This window comes from Plectropomus leopardus, chromosome 1 (assembly GCF_008729295.1).
Source record: "Plectropomus leopardus isolate mb chromosome 1, YSFRI_Pleo_2.0, whole genome shotgun sequence".
Lineage (NCBI taxonomy): Eukaryota > Metazoa > Chordata > Actinopteri > Perciformes > Serranidae > Plectropomus > Plectropomus leopardus.
Window position 1 is genome coordinate 15,462,569 of NC_056463.1, and position 21,710 is coordinate 15,484,278.

The 21,710-nt window shown below is 38.5% G+C and overlaps 1 protein-coding gene across 2 annotated transcripts in view; it reads left to right on the forward strand.

Moving 5' to 3' along the window:
* The first annotated feature begins 16,050 nt into the window (after nt 1-16,050).
* Nucleotides 16,051-21,710, forward strand: part of acsf3 (acyl-CoA synthetase family member 3) — a 38,303-nt gene continuing 32,643 nt past the window's right edge. For both annotated transcript variants that reach the window (XM_042495370.1, XM_042495443.1), the window contains exons 1-2: nt 16,051-16,110; nt 17,922-18,724. In XM_042495370.1, coding sequence (XP_042351304.1) covers nt 18,002-18,724 — 723 coding nt within the window. In that variant the 5' untranslated portion in view covers nt 16,051-16,110; nt 17,922-18,001. The remainder of the gene's footprint in view (nt 16,111-17,921; nt 18,725-21,710) is intronic.

A 21,710-nucleotide genomic window follows, 5' to 3' on the forward strand; every position in this document is an offset into this window, starting at 1 on the left:
ATACAGCGAGTACCTGCTTGATTAGCCACTGTACTGTAATACTGACTTACATACAAAAATAACTATTATGGATAGTAAATAAACAAAATGTATTAGATTTCCAACTTTAAATTGAATTGAATTGGGTGTTGGCAACACTTACCAAAGTCTAACAGTGTTAAATGTTTTGAGCAAACACATTTCAGAAACAACAATAAATGTAAATATTTTACATAGAAGTGTATTGATTTTTCCCATTCCACACCCTCCTGGCGAGGAATGAAGCCACTGAAGAAGCATCAAAAACTGAAGTTCCTCTAATTGCCACTTGAGGCTGGCTCCAAAAGTGAGTCATTCCCCATAGACCCCCATGTTAAAATGCCCAACTTTACATCAGACATAAACATGAAAAAAAAAATGATGGAAAAATGGTTTCGGTCTCTAGAAATAATTTTAATATTCATTAAAACCAATACAGGGGATGACTTTTTATGTAACTCACCTGTTAAAATTTTATTGAGGCTTAAAGTTACTCTTTATAATTAAGTTATAATTAAAGGTAAGACAGCTTTGAGTAAAAGGCTGCTTGCAAGGAATCTACACAGGTTATGAGTCAGATCCTCGCCCCTCCACAGCCCCACTCTCTTGTTGGAAATTTGATCACTTCTAAAAAAAAAATATATATATTCGATAAAACTTCCTTCCCTAAAGAGCATAATGTCCATTATTACATATATATTAGGCTTTGTTTCTGATGCTTTTACTTTGGTTTAATGTAAACAAAGCTTTTATTTTCAGGACCCCTTGTATCATTTAACCTGGGAATAGGATTCTTTAGACAAAAACAAAAAGTACACAGGTAAATGTCATGAGAAAACTAAAACTTAAGATATGTATTTTGAAGCTGAATATCACTGAACACTTAACAGGATGTGCTGTATAACACATAAATAATAACTTTTTAGTTGCATCAAATGATTTTTAAGACAGTGTACGTGAATAAACATGTTCATCCATTCGTTATTACTCATATAATTGATTCATGTTGATTCCCTTTGCAGAATTTATAATTTGGCACTTAATATTTTCAATCTACATGTAGAGTGTCTTTCAAATGTACTTGAAAACCAATGTATTTCAGAGAGAAACTAAAGAGCACTTAATGGTTCTGCAGAAAGATTATTGTGTATAGTCAGATAAACTGATAGTGGGAAGAGTCAGAAGATATAAGATGCAGTGATCTCTGTGTGTGAAGGTTCAGGGGAACTTGCTGCTAAAGTTGAATTATTCATGGCACATCATTGCCATTCTTCTCCACCTTTAACTGACAGGCAGGTGTCTAGGTGAGTCCATATGGCACATGGGCCTGGATACACACACACACACACACACACACACACACACACACACACACACACACACACACACACACACATACCCAAGATGGGAGGTTTTAGAGGTTGAGAACAGATGATTGGTACTATGTTGTGTGTGTGTGTGTGTGTGTGTGTGTGTGTGTGTGTGTGTGTGTAAAGGTCTTGTTAGCACCACGAGTGTGCAGCTAAATTAGTCTCCTCTATCCATCACACCTGCTCTCAGACCCTGCAGCTGTCACTAAGCTCATGTCTGTCCGTCTGTCTGTCTTTCAGAGGTTTAGCATTTCATTCCTTACATTGATACATCAGTCGCTAATTATACCAATTGAGTGCCTTCTTCTGTTTAAAGAAATTGTAGGATTATATTTTTATAATCCAAATGAATCAAAACTGCTTTTTTTTAAGTATTAAAAAGTATTAAAAAGCTGAAAATGGGCACCAAATACAGAAGTACATATGAAGACATTTTATTTTAGTTTGCTGTAATCTTCATTTCAGAGTAAAATGTTGTATTTTTTCTTTCTAATTGTATATTTATATATATGTATATGTATATATCACTATATATTAAGTGATTTTTTTTAAAATCTGATATGTAATTATCTGAATATGTAACAATTTATCAATGGATTATTAAGAAAACAATATTTTTATGTTCTTCTCATGGCATTTAAAAAGTATGCTTTTAGTCAAATAGAGTCCCAGTGAGCCTGAAACAACATTTTTATTGAAAGACTGAAGCAAACGTATGTTGCAACTTTAAATAACTGCCCTCTGATTTATGTTTCTGCTGCTTCTGCTCTCAGCTGGCCTTTCTCTCCATTTCCTTTGAATTGTTAAACTGCTGTATCTCTTTGCTCAGGTCTTAATGTCTCCTCTCTGTCATCTCATTAACTTAAATGTTATGCCCAGCCATGTTTTTTATCACCCGCTTCATATTGTGCAAAACTGTGAACAAAAGAAGAGCATGGAAGAGCAAATGGGCTAGAATGAAAGTGGACAATAGACCACAGACGTAAAAGGTTAAAAGGTCACTTCAGTTGTGACCCCTGCGGCCAGTTAGCAGCGATGTGGTCTGTGCTGCCACCACCTCAGCAGCTTGTTATGGCTGGTCAGGTCACCTCTTTCTGCCCTCTCATTTAGCCAAACACGGCAGGTTTACAAAGTATAAAAATATATGTGGATAAATAAAAAATAATGTTGCATTTAAATGTATTTGAATGCCAGAAAATATGCTTTTTCCCATGTCCTCTTGTTACTTTCTTTCTTTATGTCTTTGCTATTTCTCCACTTATGCTTAGTGACACAGCGTGACCTTCCTCCAGTACACAAGCTGGCTCCCAGAGCCTGCAGAGACCTTCACAATATTGCTTTTGAACAGGGTCCAATAAACAAACAATTACAATAGAGGAAGACGTATCAGGCTGAATTGCTTCACGATGGTGAAGCGTTTAATTTCTGATTTCACAGTCTTTTGGAAGAGGGGACAGGGGGCCAAGCCAAACAGCAGTCACTTTCCCAGGGACACACACACACACACACACACACACACACACACACACACAGACACACACACACACACACACTGCTTCTCTCATTCACACACACACACATGCACACATTGTTAAATCCATGCCCTACTGTTTTTGAACGGCCTGTAATAACGTCTCGCAGCCCTCATGTCATGGCTCCCATTTTCAATTTAATGTATAGATGTAATGCATTGTGGCCTGAGGAAAACATCCATCTCTATCTTGGTTTTTACATGCTGCTCATAACTGAATTGCATATTGAATAATTCAATTTGCAGCCATATATAATCACTACATATTGTGGAGAGTAACCACAGTTTCAATACTCACCTAATGGATTGATTCAGTTATAACGGTGGGCTGGAGTAAGTAGTTTTCCTACTGGCTTGTCTAACCGCAGTGTAGCCATAAAGACCAACATTAAGCTACACACAGATCAATACATACCACTGGAAAGGAGGTGGGGGAAAATATCTTGAGTAATATCCTGTTGAAGCCGTTTCCTAAGTGAAAGTTAAATGTTAAAGGATATAAAACATCCTTTAATAAAGATTCATTCATGTTCTGCTGCAGTTATTACACTAATCTGAATCTGACTACAGCAGTAGTTCCCAACGCTGGGCTGACAACATGAATCAGGTCGGTCCCAAGATAAGATAGGACAGAAAATGGGAAAAGCAAATCTGCTACACAAAATATGTTTATTTTTATGTAATTTTTCCTCTTTTTTTTATTGTAAAACACTGATTGTTTTATCCCTTCAGGTCTCTAGAAACAAATTGTGATTAAACAGTCTGAGAAGATTACATCCCTGATTGAAATTTTTGCAAATCATAAACATTTTGTATACAACCTTTGATCTACAGCTACTTTATATTGTAGTATAGCTTAAATATTAACCCTTTGAAACCTGTATAGACATCTGTTTTCTTGTGCTGCATATTTCACAAGTATTTCAACCTTTAAACTTTGAGCAAATAGGTTTGACTTCTTTAGATAAAGATAGGAAAAAAGGCAGTGAGCAATTTATTTCAAGAATTATACACACACACACACACACACACACACACACACACACACACACACACACACACACACACATATATATATATATATATATACACTGTTTATAGAAATATCATGATCTTAGGTTTTGAGTTATATTGTGGACTTTGTTTTGGGGTTTTGTTACTCATGTTCTCTTTCCTGTTTTATTTTGTAGTATCACTCCTCGTGTCATGTCTGCTTTTATTTCTGGTCTTTGTGCATTTTCCCACGTTAGTGTTTCCCTGGTTAGTTTCACCTGTCCTTTATGAGTCTTGTTGGTCCTTCCCTGTTACCTGTCTTCCCTGCCCACCTGTCCTGTTTTAGTCTTTACATTAAAGCTCACTTTTCATTTGTACACCTGCCTGCCCCTTTTTTCCTGCATTTGGGTCCTTATCTGAACTCACACTTGGCAATGTATTTTTTAAAAAAAATATTTAAAATTATTTTACAGAATTATTTATTTCTTATATTTAGAATTATTATAGTTATTTGTTTTTATATACACGTTTTGCTAATTTTTGGGTCATGTCCTCTTAAGGTTCTCAGTGCCTTGTTCGAAATGTTCAAACAATCCATTAAAAGCTCATTCAAACTTTCCATGAGGAAATGTAAGGAAGTACGAGCTGTAAACTGAACTATTAAAAAGACTCATTCAAAAGACTGGTTCCTTCCAAGTTGTTAAATATTAATGTCTTAATTTGTTAGAAGCACTGTTATGATGTAGCTGGTCCAGGTGCTGCTGGGTCTTTCTGCTGCATTGCACTTACATCCTGTTAGGAAACTGTCATGTTGTAAAAGTTCACAGGTAACTGCAGTCTTTATATGCTGCAGGAGAAAGTACAATATTTATTTTTCATTTTCTTTTTACTTTTCACTTGTTCTATTATGGAGGACGGAAGGTGTCAAAATGAAGAATAAATAATGACTTGAAAAATTCAATAATATGCCATTAAATGTATGAAAAATATTAAAAATAAGTACAGGAATTGAGTGATCAGACGTGACAACTGATATTTCTGTTTTAATTGGCCTCTTTATTTATTCACCTTTATATTAATGTTCCTGTTTATTTACTTTCTTATGGAATTGTACCTATTATTTATTAAGTCATTTATTTTTTGATTATTATAATATTTTTTTAATTAATGTGTTCATTTTTAAATGCATATTTATTTATTTAATGATTTAATGATGGCTGCCTCTCTCCATCCTCTATAGTCTGCTGTTACTTATGCTTTATGATTCAAAGTTTGCACTACTCAGTGAATTGGGTTAAAAATCCAATAATGTTGTTAATGATTGGACAATGTAAAAATCAAAGTATTGTATTTCTTTTTGAAACATGAGTCTCACTAAAACGCTTTGCTCAATTTTAATAGCAATATTTTTTGTGCATATGTGGTAACTCTCATTTAAAGTAAAAAAACATGTAAGTGTTAGTAAATTATGGGCTCATGAATCCCCTGATTTTCTCTTTTGAACCCTCACTGCTTTTAGCTTTTTGCCTCTCTTTGGACACACACACACACACACACACACACACACACACACACAGCCACACGCGACACATGACCTTGCTCTCTCCCATTGTTCCTGTGGTATTGTTCTCGGTGGATTTGCCGTATCATTCACCCCCCGATACGTCTGCCAGCCCTGATCCATTGTCAAGCAGCGTGCCACACAAACAGGCATCAATTAGGCAGACCGTCCCTTTCTGTGGTGATGTGATTGTTTTGGCCTTGTCTTCATCGGAGCACCTGTCTCACACATGTTGGTGTCCTTTGATGGGCCGTAATTTAACCCCTGTTCAAATTACTCTGGCGTTAAAATAGCTTTATTGTGTTCAGCTAATGATTAGTTCTCTTAAGATCTCTTCACTGTACAAATTATTACAGCCAACCAATACAATACAACATTTATGATACATTTGCCATTTTTTATCATGGCTATTGAAAGGCTTATTATCCAAATTTCTATATCTCTCTGTGATCACACTGGACTGATTACCGCTGTTCTTAAGGGCTTTTAGATTTATAAGGTCAGCTCATGTGGAGCTCACTTGAACTTAGAGTGAGGAGATAAGTTGATGATAAAGAGCAGCATCATGATAGTCATCATTGGGTCACAGGTTGTCCAATTATTATTATTATATCAGGTTGATCTTAAACATATAGCTTAAAAAATCAATCTGTAAATGCTTATATGGTATTCCACTGTCACACATCATCTATTCTCTAATTTATGTAGAGTTTCTTGAAGTTATATTGATTCTAAAATCAAATATCTTTATGATCGTGGTTGCTTAAGAGTTTTGTGCATGTTTGTGAGTGTGCTTCTAAATTTCTGTTTTATATATTTATGTATTTCAACAACTGGAAAACCTGAAACCGTTCAATCTAAGGAAACTGAAAGAAAAAAAAATCTATACAGCATTTGTTCAACTTACATGTTTTTACACAAAGTTGGTAATATCAGAGTGATGGGTCACTGCAGGAGTTCGGTGCCCTGCTCGGGGGTACCTTGGCAGTGCCCAGGAGGCACAGGAGGTGAACTGGCACCTCCCCAGTTACCAGTCCACACACACACATGCCTGGTCTGTGTGAAACTCAAACTTAATACCCACTGTTTCCGAAGTCCCCACAGACTGAGTTACTGCCGCCGCCTTTGAACCATTTTGAAAATGATCGCTTTCCTAAAAATATTTAGTATTTTAAGAGCTTTCTATGCCTTTAGTAGATAGTCAGCAGTAAACAAATGACAAGATGTGAAGGAAAAGAAATTGGGGGAATGATATGCAATAAAAGTTACCAACCAGACTCAAATTTGGGACTTGCAATTCATAGTTGGACACAAATCACTCAAACTGCATTAAATGCATTTCCTGATTTCTGGAAAAACTACCAAAGTAAAATGTGTTTTCCTGCATGGATTTCTATCAAATATGCCTTTAAACTGTACCTTTCTTGACATGAACATTACAGATTCATTTCTTTTCAGATCTTTTTTTTATTCACACTATGATAAATAGTGTAAGTTAAATGCAAATAAAAGCATTGCACTCGGTAGAAGGGTTCTTAAAACATACAGTGCTGGATCAATAAATAGGCTTGAACAGCAACATAATGCACTATTATTTGGGTTAATCTCTGTTTGGCCGGGAACTTTGACATATTAGACTCTTCTAACAAAGATAGCAGGAAGTGGAGAGCAGTGATTGGATAATGAAAGCCAGAGCAGACGGCTTTAAGAAGCCCGACTTCTCAAAGAGTACCCAGACAGCACTCACAGCACATGTGTACTACTCACATTTACTCTAGTAACAATCAGTAACACACAACAGCTGACTCAAGCTAATATCTAAACCAGTCTCTGACCTGCAGAGTTGTTACTCATCCTTAGCTGCAGCAAAAAGTCACAGCACTCCAAAAAAGTGTCAAAAAGGACCCTTGCTTTCAGCTACTATAAATACTCCCAGATCAAAGGTCAGCTCAACACATCCTGTCTTAAAAATCCAGTTTCAGACTCTATTAATGTCCACATAATTATTCATCCACTTACTGAAACAAACATTTATTCCAATATAGAGGCAGATCTGTTGAAGATGACAATTTGAATGTAAACTAACTGGAAACACATGATTTCACTAACTTATTAAACTGAATCAAATGCTGGTTTGTAAGCATTTCATGCAAATTTAATGCAAATTCACACTGAATATAGAAATATGAAAAATACACAAATTATTTCACTGCAGAAGAAGTCTAAGTGTGTCTGTGAAACAGAGGCCACTGCCTGTTTCACTAATCGTGCTCAAATGCTTTTATAAAATATTTCAAAACAGTACAAAAATCCTTTTTTTTGTGGTTTCCATATGTCAACGTCTACTGATGGAGCAGGGGTAAATATTAGCTTGTGTACAAAAAGATACTGTTAATCTGTTCTCAAACTTCATGGTTTAAAAGAACCGCAGCTAATTAACCGCACACCAAAACAGGAATACATTTTAATATTGATCCCCTTATGTCCCTGGTGCATTGTCTGTGTGCTTATGTGTGTGTGTGTGTGTGTGTGTGTGTGTGTGGTTGTGTGTGTGGGTGCATGTGCGTGTGTGCAGGCAAGAGTATGATTATGAATATTTTAAGAGCACATTTAACATGGCGAAGCCAGAGAAGCCTCGGTGAGGGATTTGCGCCTACTCTTCAGCTAATGACCCCAGGCGCTTCCAGCAAAGCTTCTTCATATTTTAAAGAAAGTCGATAGAGCTGCAGCCCAGTCAGCAGCATTAAGATTCATACAGACGCCACAGGGACCCTGAAAAAATTAATAACACGCGTGTCTAACAATCCTTCCTGCGATTTAGTGGAGCACCCAAGCTCTCTGCCTGAAATGCAAAGTAGTAATGAACACACAGATAAGATAAATTCTGAACATGCATCCCCTACCCCTCAAGTCAATGCACAAACACACTCTTTACACATACTCTTTCCTTCATCCTCGTCTCAACAAACACACTCAATCACCTTCCCGCACTCCTGACCAAAGGTATCCAAACACGCTCCTTTAATCGCTCTGCACTCTTTAGCTGTCGCTCTTTTTCTCTTTTCCTCTCTGTCTCTCCTTTTAAAAGTGAGCAGAGAGCCAGGGCTCTGAAAGACTAAAATGGCACTACTAAACAAAAGGTTTATTTTTTCGCTTTGCCTGGCTATAATGAATTTTTCAAGACTTCTCAGCTGCAGGTGTGCAGAGGCATTGACAGGTCTTCTCATTGCAAGGTTAGCCTTTGTCTAGAATCCATCTCAACAGCTCTTTACTTGTTTACAGATGCCAGAATTGTTCATGCTGTACTGCTGGTAGCACTTCCTAACGTCCAACATGACGGGGACACTAATTGCACACATGCATTTAATGTGTTTTATTTTTCTTCCCTTTTCAACCTCTAGAATATGACAGGCTCACTGATGTCGTCACAGTTTGTAGTTCAGGTCAAGGAAAAACTGCAATTTTAGGTTCCAGCTGAAAACCAACGATAATATTTTTAAAAGGAAATGCTCTGGATTGTTCAAAATGAGGTGTATAGAAACCTGAACAGAACCAGTTCAACTTTGATGGAAAGGGTGTCCACTTTTCAAGGTTTTTCGGGGGTGAAGATTTTGTTAAATCTCTACAACTACAGTCTTTACTGAATACTCAATACGCAGCTGTGCTTGGAACCAAAACTGTGCTCCAATTAGAACCAAAAATAAAATGCCAAGAGTTTCAGCAGACCACATGATACTGCATGGCATTAAATGTTGGTAATGATATCAGCTACGGAAGAACACAAGTAAATTTCTTTTTATCAAGTTTGGTTGTTTGCTGCTTTTTTGGGCCTGTTTACTGTATTTTTAAATGTTTTGTACTGCCAACTGCAGATCAGATTTCCCCTTGAGGGACAAATAAAGCTCAGAACTGAAGTGAACTGAACTGAAGAACCTTTATTAGAAAAAGGGTTATTTGGATGACAAAGGTTCTCAGTGGAAACCTTAGGTGCAAAGAACCCTTGAAGAACCCTTTCTTTAAAAGGGTTATCAGAAGCAATGGTTTAGTGTAAAACCTCAGGACTGTAGATAAACATTCATTCTGAGTACACTGCACAGCACTGTGAGGGCAGTCTCAAATCTTAGTAAGTTGAAAATAAACTACCTAAAATGCAGAAATAGTCTGAGTTTTAGGGCTACCAGTACTGTTGTACTGCAGTGTGGGCTTCTCTTAGAGTCAGGACAACCGTACAACAGTAGGCTCTGCCCTCCCTGCGAGGCTAGACAACATATGGCACTGTCTCCCAGAGAACAACACACCACCCAAGCAGCCTGGCAGCTTCAGTGTGTGTGTGTGTGTGTGTGTGTGTGTGTGTGTGTGTGTGTGTGTGTGTGTGTGTGTGTGTGAGAAAGCGAGCGAGGGTGCATGTGCCTGCTTGTAGTATGTGCATGTTTTCAGAGGATGGAACAAGAGAGACGCCTGCCAAGTTTCTTAGCATGGCAGAAGGGATAAATTGATGATGTATGGAAAATGTCTTTTTTTTTCCCTTCCACATCCACATAAGCTCAGCAGACATTAAACATGACAAACATTAACAAGGCAGAGCATCTATTTTTATCTAAGCTGTATCATGAACATGCTCCGATAAGTGAAAGAAGATGGAAGAACTAAATATTTCACTTTACATCTGGATGTAATAAAGTGCAACCGTATGCATCTTTTGCACGCTTGTTTGAATGAGATGCTATAACCCTTTCAGAGGCAGCATTATGTTGAGGATGCAGGACAGTGTTAGTGAGCTGAGCGGAAGTCCTGATCGTCTGTCTAGCAGAATAGTTTCCATTTTCATGCGTGTGAGTTAAAAGGGAAAGAGGAGAATCAATAAGGCATTAGTGTAGAGCCATCAAAAAATTCTGCAGCGCTCTAAAGCTTATTACAGCCTGTAGGTCAGGAAGTTGGATATCATTTATTTAGGGTGAGTTACCTTAAGACTACAGTTAAATCAACTTTATTCCGTCCATTTGACCACGTCGTCTGCCTCAGTTATTCAGAGAACTTGTAAATTACAATAACAAGTTGCAGGCATTTTTATATAACCTTAGTGGATACAGAGCATTTCCCCAAATTAATTTGTATGGTATTATATAAAAATATAAAGGGAGAGCATCTCTGCAAACAAACTGCTCTCTGCAGTCAGTGTCTCGATTCCAAGATCCTGTGCCAACCCAAACAATGCAGACCCACAGCATATAGCCACTCCAAATCCTCTAGTGGAGACATCTCTCTCTAAGGCCATGATGAGAGGCTCATGTAAGCAGCTCATCAGCAGCCTGTTTGCCCATATGTGCCTCACACCCCACAGTCCCCAGTGGGTCCTGGCTCTGTGCAGTGATACCATCTCATCTGCCAACATGGACCACTTGGAAAAAAACCCAATCCCCCTTCTGGTTGGCCTATTCTGCCCTCACTGGCTCGTGTTATGATCTGCACAGAGAGTGCAGCCAGTCTGTCCACCAAGTCAAGTGGCCAATCAAGGGCTGGCCAGCAGAATCAGGAGAAATATAGGTGAGTAAGTGAGGTTAAGCCATGCAGAGTTATAATGATAACTCAAAAATCAGCTTTGTCTCCTTGATATTATGTTTATATGCAACTAATATGAAACAGTGAATATGTTTTGAGGGAAACGTAATGCCAAGCAAATTTGGTTTACTAACATAATGAGAAAATGTTGCGAATAGAGTGGTGCAGGTTTGAGTCCTAAAACCAGAAAGTGAGTAAGCATTTTAGCACTCCCGGTTTCCTTGTCTTGAAGTCAATGGAATTTTTTGGTTAGATGCCTGAATTAAGGTCGGTTGTGGATTCTGAAACATTTACTTTTTTAAAAAGAAAAGACAGCAGTTGACAAGAGACTGATGTAGACTACAGAGCATCATCATGCCAAACATGGCTTTACAGTCTCATTGTGCCAGGGATTTTAAAGTCATGCAACGATGATGAAGTTAGTCTAATTTCTGGCAATCGCATCTATGTTTCAAAAAATCCTAAAAGTGGTTTTTATTTGTAAAGATTATCTTGCTGAACAAAACATTTAAGTACCATAAAAAGTGTTTTTTCTGCAATAATTGAAAATCCAATGGAAAAATCCCATTAGCTCTTTGTCGAGGGAACCAGGGCGGTGCTAACTTCTGTGTTGGCCTACAAAAAATTGTCATGCTCACAGTATTCTATTATGTATTTGGCAAGTCAAAAAAATTTTGATACTGAACGTATCAGCAAAACATTTACTGAAAACATATCAGTTGTTTTTCATACACTATCTCCTTGTAGTAACTACAACATTGTTTTCTTGATCTGTTTTATTAACATTTAACTAAAATCACTATCTTTCTCTAACCGTCACCAAAGTGTATCTATTTCCTAAACCTAAGACACGAGTCTGGACACAAATCCAGAAGTTCTGGGTCATGCAATTTGTACTCCCACCATCCTCACCAATCACCTTCTTCCGCGGCCTATGTAAAACATGACTGTTGTCTTTTGTTACCTGAAAGAAATGTTGTCTCGGTACATAATTCAGAAAGCGATTACATTGCCACAAACATGTAATGAAGGAAGTAAATTTGCAATATACAAATGAAATTTCCAGGAAGCAGGGTTGGAAAATCACTGGAGGCAAGCACATATTCTCTTACAGTTAACACACACACACACAAACACACAGAGTCCATTAACAGAAAGAAGTAAGAACTAAAATAAAACACACATAATCAAAAGTCTACACAAATCAACTTGGTGTGATAAGCAAATTTACAACACATCTTTGACTCAGAGCAGGAGGAAGAGAAGCAGTTGTCTTGGTGTTTTGTCAAATCACTTAGGTGTGAATCCTCGGGGCCAGTATTGATGATGACATATGCTGTGGGAAGCAGACAGACAGGAAGGCAGGGTCCAGTGTCATATCTGCAGTGTGTGTCTGCAGGTCCCGCGTGGCGACGGTTCGCTTATCCCCCTGCCACCACACATATGTTTGGGAAACAGAACAGTTGGACGTGGCCGAGGGCTAAAATGGGTCAGACCGACACAGATGGAGAAAAAACTCCCACTGGGTCACTGTCAGATGACTAACACCCACAGAAAAAAAGTGAGGGAATATGTGTACGTAAGTGGGAGATGTAGTCAAATTTTGACAGATTTTAACAGCTTGCCAACATTTCTCTTGAAACAAGCCTGGAAATAAACACTAACACAACAAGTGTTGAATTTGAATTAGGTCATGCTGTGCTCCAATAGCCAAGAGCAAACCACGAACTCTCAAGCAAGATGTCAAAAATTTCTGATATCAAATTCATCTTTTTGCTTTTTTTTAACTTTTCTCCCCTGAACTGCTTCCCTTGACTTTACTGCATGCATAAACAGAGCCAAAACTATATGATCAATAACAGTCTCTGCCAATGTTGCAATTGAATACTGCAACTGTGGTCACAATAAACACACTGTAAATTTTTGTGCTCTGCCATCAAACTTGAATAGCTGACATTTGGGATAAATTGAAAGCTTTAGGTTTTTGCCCTGGGAACAAGAGGGCTTCAAGAAAAATCAATTGAGAGAGCAGGAGAAAACATGGGTGCATTTTTTATTTTTACTTTATTTTTTGTTGGGTGGGAGAAGGGGGGGTTCCTTGCAGTTCTCCACAAGAAAATTTTGAGCATCACACACTTAATTTCCTGCATTCTGGTGAATTTTTATGCGCCTTTGTGTGCCTTTTCTGTATCATTTTATGGTGTAAATGTCTTGTATATTAAACTACACATCTCGGGACAGGTGGAGAGTACTTTGTATTTAATGAATCTCAGTGTTGAAATGGTATTATCCTTCCATCACAAAAGGTAAATGGCATATATATGGCATCACTGAAATAATGAAGCAATCAGATAAGGCCGTCCAACTCTTTTCTACCAATCCATGGTGTCACAGCTGAAATGTATTCAGAGCACTCCAGGCAAATGTCCTTGGTTGTCAAAACCTCCATTAGAAATTGAGTGTGAGGCAATAATTGCAGAGTTGAAAGGTCGCTTGTCCATTTATTCATAAGTGAAAAAAATCCTTTCAGTGTAATCCTTGCCTGCTGTTTGAATTGATCTTTCAACACCATTTCCTAACACAAAGAGATGGGCCAATGCTGCCTGGTGAAGAGCATTGAGTCCAAAACGCTTTGCTTTTCCAAATGTTGTTATCGCCACTTATGTTTGTCTTTTGCTCACTGTGTTTCTGTTGATTTGACGCTTTTAAAAAAAAAGAGCTTCCATTTGTCCGTGAGTTGTTTCTCCCTGAGCCTCTTTGAAAGCACTTGACATAGATACAACACGTCGAGAATCGTCACAGAGCATGCTTCATCTTTCACCTCAAATGAACCGTGCCATTACATGAGGAAACACAAGTCCCTCTGCGCAGAATACAAGCCATGTTGTCAACTGCACATTAGTATGTGGGTGGCATGTGCTCTGCGAGGCAGTCATATGTTTACAGTGAATCTCTTGGATGAAATTCAAGTTTGCAGCTGCAGCCTCGGAATAATTCATCGCTCGCCTTTTTACCCAGGAGGAGCCACAGGTAGTTGATGAAGTGGCAGTGCCAAGACTCCCAACTGGCGAAGACGAAGCGCAGCTGCCAGGAGTCAGCGCGGCCAGATGCCGCTGCTGATGTACCATGTGTTCCAAGCAGGGCAACAGTGTGTTTGTGTGTGAGCTGGGGTGGGAGGGGAGAGAACGAAGCGCTTGCCAAGAGATTCTCACATTGATGCCAACCTGACACATGCTTGGGTACTCCCCATGGTTTGTGTTACCATCCCAGCCTCTCTCACAGAACTGTGGGGGGTCCCCTCTTTCCCTCTTTCTCTTTTCCTCAGATGCAGCCCTTTGCCAAGATGGGAGTTGGCGCCGGCTCGCGGCCGTCCTGCCCATCAGCGGCGAGATCCTTTCAGGTGGTCTTTGCTGAATGGTGTGTTGGCAGCAGGCCATTGCAGCAGAGTGCCAGCCTCTGCTAGATATTCTTTCTAATCATGTTTTCGCCATAATCGTAACCATAACTCCTTATGATAGCCATGTCTTGTCCTCTCACCACTACAAACAGACATTTACATGATACCCTTTATCATCCGTCCCTGCATGTCTCCAGTAGTTGAAGATAACTCCCTCAGTGGTTCAGATTCCAGTCCCCATATAGCACATGTCAAACATATGGCCAACTTCCAGGAAACATATCCAAAAGCATGGGTCGTCTGCGCGTTATTTCGTTCATCGAAGATGACATTTGGTCTTTTTTAGGTTGAATCCTTAGAAAATGCGGCAGTACCATCTGCATCAAAAAAGACTAAAGACTGTACAAAGACCGTACAAAAAAGGAGTCCCTGGAAATTACATAGCTGCTGGGGTAGCATAGCATCCCCTTGAATAGCGTTTTCCCCACGAATGGGAACGAGTGGTCTTTGACGATACTATTCCAGAGAGTGGAGGGGAGTTCTCTGAAACAAAGGCTCCAATTTCGTTAGGAACATGCCATCCTCGTTTGCAATGTAGGGGGTTTGGGGAGGGAAGTGAAAACTTTTTGAACGTGTGCCATGTCTGTACCATTCTCTTATCTGAGGCACGCGACTGCCAGCTGGCGGCTGAATGTGCCCACTTGTACTGTGATGATGAAGCCAGCCAAGCTAGTTGGCACACTGAGTGGTAGGACTGGCATGCGATCTAAAGCCAAACACAGCTCTGTGTGGGGTAGCTGCATATATGCTGCAGTCTCCCTTCCCCTGTCCTCGTCTCTGGTGAGCAGCTTTTCTGCTGGATCTGCAGGTCCTCAAAAATTGGGGCGTGTTTTGCCAAAAACTTTCAAGCTGAGTTAAGAACCACATGATGGCAGACAACAACAACAAGTCTAGTAACTCTGTAATCAATCATACAGTGGTGTGGTGGTAGTTGATGGGGTTGAGGTGGGTGTACTACTTGGTACATGGATGTGCTACTGAGGAGGAAGTGGGTATACTCTCTTATATAGGCCTTATTCCAATGCAATGATCGAATTTTGTGTAAAAAGTCTTTTGAAAATGACTAAAATAAAGGTGAGATTTGTGGTGAGTTGCATTTAGTTAATATCGTAGATACCTAAGTAAATGTACACAGTATGATTATCGTCACCTTTCGTATTGAAAGCATATCGCCGCAACCCTTCACTACATCTTCTGAAAGTCGCTGTCTATGAGGTATGATGAAACTTGTAAGGGGGTTTCCTGCATGAAGTACAAAGTACTGCATCAGATCATGTGTGTAGAATTTACACTTAAAAGCATTTTTAAAAGTGAAATGATTTAAAAATACATAAATAAAAAACTCCTTATAAGTCCTTATAAAAGCAACACAATTTAATAATTATCTTCTGAAATATTTAAATAATTTCATGTGGTGAAAAAAAAGTACCCAAAAATCATTATAATTAAAAAACACAATGTTTTTGGTCAAATAAAATCTATATTTTTTAAGTCTCAGTCGCCAGCTGGGCTTATAGCGTGTACCTAAGGCAGGAACCATTCACGCAGCATTTGTTTCATGCCGGAAGAGTGAAGCCGTTGCCCTGTCCTTCACTGCAAGGCGTACCGGCTGATGTTTTGGGTAAGTTTAATGAATTTAAGGAGATATTCGCACACTAGAACACGGATATAACTTCAGAAACATTCACATATTATTCGTCGTAGAAAGGGGAGTTTTTGGGCTCGTATTTTTGGCTGAGGTCCGGTCAGTGTCGAGGTCGTCTTCAGTTTGTCAGTGTCAGTTATCTAACGTTATGTCAAATGCAGTCAGCAGCAACTCAACGTTAATTTAACGTTAACTCAACGTTAATTTAACGTTAACGTTACTGAATCCAACAACGTTAGTGTCCGCATCAAAGTGAACAGTCAGTTGTTTCCTGTTGTAACCGGACATTGTTACACTGATTTTATTGACCAGTTACACTGAATAACGTGACAGCTGTGGAAAAGTTTACACATAGCCAAATCTAACTTAACGTTACATTTTTAGTGCAACGTTAGCAATTAATTTTTTAACTAATGTTACTTACTAATGTCATTGTATTGTTTAAAATGGATCATATGCGTGCATTGTAGTCAAATGTTTATTCATTTGTTCAGTTTTAGGCTGAATGTCTATTTCTCATTAAGAGCAACCAGAGTCTGATTCCTTGTATATTTACATAATAGGCCAAAACAGGTGATTCTGACTAACACAGCTTTATAAAAGTTTCTGATTTTTTATGTTTGAGCAACAAATTAATTAGCTTGTCTTTGTGTTCATATTTTTTTTTATCTCTAAAGTAAGTGCTATTTTAACTTTTTATAGATGCAGAAACTGTTTGATGTGCTTTTATTCCTTTATTCCCCCCAAAACTTTGAATTGACTACAGATTGTCCAGAACTCAGCTGCTAGACTGTTAACCATAACCAAGAAGTACAACCACATCAAACCAGTTTCAGGCTCTTCACAGTGGCTCCCTGTCTGTTTTAGGATTTTAAGATCTTATTGATTACTTTTGAGGACTTTCATGGCCTGGCTCCAGATGACATTTCAGACCTTTTCATCCCTTTTGAACCTTTGTGTAGCTTGAGATCCTCAGGCAGAGGTCTCTTGTTTGCTCCAGAGTTCAGACTGAAGACTAAAGGGGACAGAGCTTTTACCATCAGGGTCTCAAAGCTCTGGGATGATCTGCCCAGAGGATATAAGGCTGTCTTCATATTGCTCTCCCCTAAAAATGCACTTCTATTGAAAAGCATATCTTGATTTTATCTTAGCAGTCAGTCTTTGTTTTGTTATTTCATTGATTTTATCTCGCATTTATTATCTTGATTTTAGTTTTGGCCTTTATTTTGCTGATATTTTATGTCATTGTGGTTTGTTTCAACATTTATGTAATGACTGTACTGTGGCTCTGGGGAGAGCTTCCCATAGTCTGACCAAAACAATCCTAATTATACCAGGAAGCCTCTGTTACAAACTGGAGGTGTGTGGTAAAAAGTAATGGAAAATGAGGAATCCAGTATCTTACAAGAATGACCTAAAATTAAAAGTATTTCTCAGCCTCTGCTGCTCAAATCTTTGTCAATCCGTCTTTTTTAATTTCTCTAGCTTCAAAAGTGCAATACTAATTTGATGGATTGCTCCTTTAATTTGTCTGGGATTTATTTTTCAGTGTGCCCCTTAAAATGGTAGAAGAAACAATGAATTTAAGCCATGTGCAGTGAATTTGTGTTGAACAGTGCAATGTCGGATGAATGAAAGTGAAGAAAAAGTGATTGCTGATGGTCACATTAAATATTACAGAAGGACGTCAGGGGGAAGTGTAGATTTATATGATTTGCCTTTAGGAGAAGATGTCAATCTTTGTGCCAACTGATAAAACAAAGCCTTTTTTGCCTTTCTACTCTCAGATGTCTGATATATAAGTGGATGCAAGAGGCTGAGGATGGAGCCATCTTGATGTTTTAAGGAGCATCTGAACAGCTCAAACATGCTGTCAGGACTTGTTGCTGCCACCTGCCACTCCCTAAAGTGGACACTGCCTCACTGGAAAGCTCCTCTTCACAGAACTTACAGCCCATCAAAACCAGGACAATGGCTACTGCGAACTGTGGTTCAAAGAGGGGCCCATAGATGGACTACAGCACCATCATCACGAAAAAAGCAGAGGCCAGTGTTCACCAGAGCTCCAGCATTTGGAGATAAGCTTGCAATCATTGACAGCTGCGGCAGTCACAGCTACAAACAGCTGTATTGCAGCAGTTTAGGTCTTGCAGGCAGAATCAGCACTGCTCTCAACACTGATTTTGGGGGTCTTGAAGGAAAACGAATCTCCTTCCTGTGCGCTAATGATGCGTCCTATACAGTGGCACAGTGGGCAGCTTGGATGAGCGGTGGGACGGCGGTTCCACTCTACCGAAAACATCCTGAATCTGAGCTGGAGTACGTCATCTGTGACTCCCAGAGTTCACTGCTGGTGGCAGGGCATCCCTATGCTGATACCCTTGAGCCACTGGCACAGAGGCTGGGGCTGCCGTGCCTGACACTGCCCCCCACCTCTGACCTGGGCTTTTTAGACGGGGCAGACATCCAAGAGATGGAGAAAGGAGACATCACAGACTGGGCTGATCGGCCAGCTATGATCATCTACACCAGTGGGACCACAGGGAGACCCAAGGGAGTCCTACATACACACAGCAACATCCAAGCCATGGTAAATGTTGTCTTTTAAACCATAATTATAAAGCAAGTTACATCTTCAAGTTCTCTTCATTTTAGGCTCATCAGCTTCTAGTTTGACAAACAGGACATGTTTGTCAGCAGTGAAAAAAGTTTGTGTACAGCTTTGACATAGTAGAAGATGTTACAGCTTTTGCTAATGGACTAAAAAGCTGTGGCTAATTAATTTACACGTATACAGGTATTTTTTATGACACTGATTTCTTAATGCATATTTGTGTTTCGTCCAAACGCAAACTGTGTTTTAAGTCACTGAAATCAAAACTCTTGTAAAAAATCCTTCCAGGGTGAAGATTTTCAGAAACTTTGTTTCTGTATTGACTTGTAGACAGGTAAAATAGGGTTTATGGCTCATGATGTCAGAAGTGTGGTCACAATATGGAATTTCTAACTTCGATACAATACCTTGAGAAATATCATTTTTTATGCTATTTTAATTCGAATGAGAAAAAAACATTGCGGGCATAAACTTAAAAATGCTGTTAAAAAATCAATATCACAGTGCTATTACTTCTTGGTTAGTAGCAGAGAACAGAAGAATTACTTTACTAAGCATTAACAATTAGAGAGAGCAAGAAATCGCAGCTGGTACCAGTGTATCGATACTGTGGAAAATGAGACTTGAAACTATTTCAAATATTCAGAATCGGTATGTACCATAAAAACTGATATTTTTGTGTGCACTTTTCTGAGTGTTACAAATGAGGTGAAATTTTGTGCAATATTAGATATGACCAAAATAGTGCTGTTTATGTTTACACATAAATGTAGAGATAAATGTAGAGTTACACTTCCACTATATTGAGAAACAGATGCTTTAGAATGCGCACTGGTCACTGCTACGTAATCCAACACACACACATTAAGATATCACTATCACATCACTGCCAACATTTTCTGATTGGTCAACGTCTTATTCTTCGCATGATCACTTGCTGCTTTAGTTGTTTTTGTCTTTTCATTTAGACAGAGTTTTTTTTTAAGAAGTACTTGTGTGGAAGGGATTTGTTTAATTAATTAATGTGAGCTGTTTTAGGTTATCCTAAACCTTTATGGCAGCTAAACATTTCAGTAATTAAAAGAAAACAATAAGATATTTCTTGTTTACCATAGGATGTATGTACGTTTGTTAACAAACAATAGTTCTCTAGTTTCAGCGATGGTGGTCATCAGAATATTTTGGAGATGGGGTCTTCAGTGCACTCAGATGCTTGTAGGAAGCTCAGACATCAGTGACTTTAAAGTCAGAAATCTACTTTTTCAACCTAAGAAATTGCTTAATTTACATAATCGTTTTCATACGGTCCACGTTTGTCTTCTGAGTTTGATTTATTTAGAACGTGGCGTTTGATATTTCATGCAGTTCAGGCAGAGATTGCGAAGTGACGATCCAAAGCTTTGACACATAAAATGTATGCATGTTTCTGAGTGCAAGAAGTGTTGAGACAGCCCCACACCCACATCTGAATGCCTGATTAGCATCATTCCTCTTTTGTTCCAGTCGACTTTTTTGAATAATCACTAATTTATGCCATTAGAGATCTCCTGAAGATTTTACTGTATATTTTTAAGAGAAATTGACCTACATGTCCAATAGTGTGGAAAATTAAATCCCTCTGAAGGAAGGCAGAGCTGCATTTGTCTCTGGTTGGCTCAGGGAAGTGACTGAGTGAGTGAATGATTAAGTGAGTCTGCTCATTTTCCTGGAAGGCAACAACATCAGGTTGTCAGTGTTCCTGGAAAGCTCAGTCAGTTTAATGTGAATAAAGACTTGAGGCAAAGCTTGAAAGGAAAATAAATATGCTGTATAACTTTCAAATTTAAGTTTGGATTTTACATTTCATGGCAATCTTCCACTTTCATCATTGTTGATGTCTAAGACATTGTGTATATACTGAATGTTTATTTGCATTACTTTGAGTGTCAAAATGCCCGATAGTGACAGCATTGCTGAAATTTTCTCCTACTGTATGGGAAAATTAAAATAGATTATTTTGCATTTGCATTCAGAAGTATTCTGTTTTAAGTCTGACTGTTTGAAAAAGGCAAGATTATACAGGACACACTATCTAGGACACCTGTACAATATATTGCAATTTAATACATTTTCAAGGTACAAATCATCTATATTACTTGCTTGAACAACATGTCTTACACAGTCAAAAGTAAGATAAGATTATGATTAAGATTAAGATTAAGCCCATTGTAGCACCTTATATTCTAGGTTTTTTATTTTCTCCATAATTTGATATTCACAGTCACAAACCTCAAAGTCATTAAATAGACACAGGATTCATTCTAATATGTTATCATGCCCCTCGCAATTAAATCGAATTTTAGCAACTGAGTGAACCTCAGCAGTGAGTTATTTTTTCGGTAGCACCAGTTTCAATATATTTGTGTCTTTCTACTGCATACACAGCCCAGCTTTATGAAAAGACATTATTCTCAGCAGTGAAATACTTCTTTAATAGCCCTCCTTCCTAAAGTAACCTAGGGCTCAGTTTCTGTGAGAAATAGTCCAGGAATCCACTAAGCACAATTCAGGCCTTGTATGACAACACTTTAAATGTGTTATTGGCTGATAACAACTGGCTCCACAAACATAAAACATTTAAACAATAAAAAATATTTTGTTGTTTTGTTGCTAGTGATTTTTCTTTTATTCTTGCCAAGTGCTAAAAACATACAATGATGTGACATCATGCTGAGATGCTCAGTGTCAGAGCAGGTATAATGATAGCATTTCAAAACATAGATGATAAACATCTGGGTTTTTTGTGTTTTTGTCTATACTTACAGTTTGGACATCACGCAGAGAGAAATAATTTGTCGAAGAGTTGTGTTAAGACTTCTCCACCAAAAGGAGTCTCAGTAGACCATAACACAGTTACTTCATCATAATTTTGAGTTATTATTAAGCTCTCAACTGCAGCCAAAACCACGGGGGTTGTCAGAAG